Below are 3,620 nucleotides of genomic sequence, written 5' to 3'. Positions count from 1 at the left end.
TATATGTTAACAATAGGGTTAAGGAATGTTTTTAACAATAGATTTTCAAGTATCGTACTGTTGTGACTGATGATTCAGATGGATTTTGTTTTAAACTTGGTTAAAAATTTTTTGATTCAAATCTCAATTTTGTAAGTATAAATTAGATTATTACTTGTGGTTGTTATCAATGTATATTCCATTATAGTTTCTCCTGAGGCAGGAATAAATTTGTTCCGAAAGCTCGAGCAATAAAAAAGAGTACACTTAAAAATTTTGGCTTTGACTGCAGACCCGACTTTATTTATATATATATTAACATGAAATAAATAATGAGCAATCGTTAATAATAACTATAATAATTTTACCTTAGAAAAATATATGCCCTAGAGCATAAAGCAATGGAAGCTAAACATACAAAGAATTATTATCATGAAACATCTATAACCATCACAATCACAAAATTACATAGAACTATTAACAACAAAGTACTTAAAGAATATTACCTGCTAACAAATACCGGTTAAACACTTAATTTTCCACTTCTATATTTTTCACACTACACTGATCGTCTTGCTTTTCACTCCGCGCTGTTCTCACTTCAACTGCCTATCTTCAACTAACTATTTAGACTTCCTTCCAGAATTTCCTACCTAAGTGCTTGCTTTTTGTGCTTCCTTCTATCGACCGTTAATATTACTTTTTCATTGTTATACAACACCATGTAGCAGGTGACGTGGAAGTTGATAAGATAAGTACGGTTTTGCACAATACTCTAACTTGGGTCTAACAAAGCACGTATATAAGGTACGTAATGTAGACATATTTTTAAAGTCCATACTATTGAGATGAATAAACCCCAATTTATTGTAAGCCCCTGTGACAGACATGTGCAGAGAAGGTTAATTTTGGGTCCAAGATGACCCCTAACTCTTTAATATGCCTCAGGTCTATCCAGCACCTGATCACGTAGGCTGTAATTAAACCGAGTAGAACTGGTTTTACGGGAGAAATATATTACATTGCACTTCGAAACGTTTAAGGGGAGCCGATTGTTATCACACCATGATGAGCAAATTCAAGCTGTGCTGAAGCCTATTACAATCGGATACAGAGTTGACATTGGTATAAATTTTCAAATCGTCGGAATACATTAAAAAAATTACGTTAAAGTTTTGCGCTATATCATTGATGAAAATAATAAAAAACAATGGTCCTAGTACTGGTCCTTGAGGAACGCCCGATGTTTGACTAAATACTATTGCACAAACTGAACACGATGAGATAAATAAAATTTTAATATGAATAAAAGAGAGTTATTGATACCAATTGTGAAGTTTACGAATACCATGATCTAATTTGTCGAAGGCTTTAGTGAAATCTGTATGTATAACGTCCACCTGACCTCTCACATCCAAAGTCTTAGCAATAAATTGAGTCGCACACAGGATTGAACACTGCCAATCTACCAGGCATGAAGCCATGCTGCTCAGGAACAATAGGTAATTTAGAGAAGTTATATAAAATAGCAATAGGTATGTAGTTTTCAAGATATACATTCTGTATAGCTTTACATATTAAAATTCACAGTATCGTAGTGCAAATATTTTTACATTCGATTGCGGCCTTGCCAGATTGTTTACAAGATTTCTTAAATTTTGCGGAAGACATGATTGGCTAAATTTAATAACTTCCAAATAATAATAGTTACATTCAGAATATTTGACGAGGTGAAAGAGATTTGTTAACTAACCACTAAAAATCTGTGAGACATTCACTCTTTTATACAGGGTGTTTTGCCATGAACATACCAAATTTCAGATTATATTTTCTCAGATTTTTAAAAAGAGCCTCTCTTTAATGACCTTGTTTCTTTTATAGATTCATATTCTGAAATACAATTTGCATTTAAATTAAATTTTTTGGACACAGAAAAAGAACTTTCACGCGTTGAAAAAGTTTGCGAAATAAAAAATTTAATTGGGGTTGTCGATCATGGAAATAAGTTGTATATATATTTATAAAATGTTTTTTTTTTTTTTTTGTAATCAACTTATAGATACAAACAGCTCTTTTTTCATTTTTCCCCAAATTTACATTTTTTTATAAAGTTACACATTATGAAGTTTGAAAAATAGATTGTTAGTGTTAATTAAAAATATAAAAAAAATATTTTGTCAGACATGGAAAAAAACACATGTTTGCATCAGTTGGTTACGAAAATTATTTCATCATGAAAGTTCTCTACATCAACATAGAAATCGTTATCTAAAAAACGTTATGGGTTCAATGTTTCATTGTCAAAATATAACCGCTTTAATTTTCACCAACCGCCACTGTATTTTATACTGTTACTTTCAATTATTTACCTGTGTAACAAAAGCTAGGGCACAAAATATAACGACGGTTTTAGTTTTCATTTTGAATTAAGTTGTGTCTTCAACTGTCAATTACTAACTACTAGTGCCATGGTAGGTTTTTATGTTATTATAGCCCTATCAGTTTTCTGTAACTAACTAATAAAAATTATCACTTTAATTGTGAGGTTAAAGTGAAATTGCGGCCATAATTACCTTTTTATTTTTTATCTATATCAATTAGTGTGAGTCAGTATGAATGACGAACTAACTTTAGTATTTGCTAAACACATGTCATTATATACAGGGTGTCCCCGTATTGAGTGCCTTGAACAGGTAATAGAAAAATTAATTTTAAGCAAAAAGTTTCGTATAAATATCCTTAAACCTTGATAATAAAGTTACAAGCTGTGAAAGTTGTAATAAAAAGAGTTTTTATTTTTTTTTATTTCGAAGTTTTCAAAGATATTTAAATCAAATTTTAGACACACGGTACATGGATTGAGGGACATAAAGGGGAGTAATAGTAAGTTTCTAACTCTACTAATGGTGGACTTATAGGTAATCAGTGACATTAATTCAGCAATAAAAGTGGTACGGCCCTGGATAAAATTAAAAGAGATATAATTTTATGAACCATTTAATTCTACGCAGAAGTTGTCTTTTGACATTTTTTCGTATCTGTCACCGTTACGAAGTAAATACGATTTTTAGGATTTATTACCCCATATTTTACGAGAGAACGTTTCCTTTCTGAGAAAAAATACAAAGCATGCTGGGTTTTAAGAGAAATCTCTAACTTTTCCAAAACTGCACTAAGATAGTAACAAACTTGATATGGATTGTAAGGAGGTACAGTACAATAATTAATAATTAACACAAATAAAACCAACTAACGTTATAAAAAAACACTTTTTTAAGTAATTATTCAAACTCGTAGCCGTTTTGTTCTTTGCATAAATGGCTTCTGCGAATAGTAGTAACAAACAACTTGATATGGATTGCAAGGATGTACCTACAGTACGATAATTAAAAACTAACACAAATAAAAGCAACTAACTTTATAAAAAAAAACACTTTTTTTAAGTAGTTATTTAAACTTGTAGCCGTTTTGTTGATTGCATAAATGGCTTTTGCGAATAGTAGACTGCCTCACATTAGCAATTTGATCCGGAGTTTTTATCCGAGAAATATTTCCAATTAACTGTCTTAATTCTTCGCGAGTGTCCACTGATAATAATAATAATAATAATAATAATAATAATAATAATAATAATAATAATA

The 3,620-nt window shown here is 30.4% G+C and overlaps 1 protein-coding gene across 1 annotated transcript in view; it reads right to left on the bottom strand.

Annotated features, from left to right (window-relative positions):
* Window positions 1-2,454, bottom strand: part of LOC111692138 — a 4,789-nt gene extending 2,335 nt beyond the window's left edge. The window contains exon 1 of the mRNA XM_023455899.1: window positions 2,349-2,454. Coding sequence (XP_023311667.1) covers window positions 2,349-2,399 — 51 coding nt within the window. The 5' untranslated portion in view covers window positions 2,400-2,454. The remainder of the gene's footprint in view (window positions 1-2,348) is intronic.
* Window positions 2,455-3,620: the final 1,166 nt, after the last annotated feature.

This window comes from Anoplophora glabripennis, unplaced genomic scaffold (assembly GCF_000390285.2).
Source record: "Anoplophora glabripennis isolate ALB-LARVAE unplaced genomic scaffold, Agla_2.0 scaffold854, whole genome shotgun sequence".
Taxonomy (NCBI): Eukaryota; Metazoa; Arthropoda; class Insecta; order Coleoptera; family Cerambycidae; genus Anoplophora; species Anoplophora glabripennis.
Note: the sequence above shows the minus strand (reverse complement) of the source record. Positions and strands in the feature narration are given on the sequence as shown.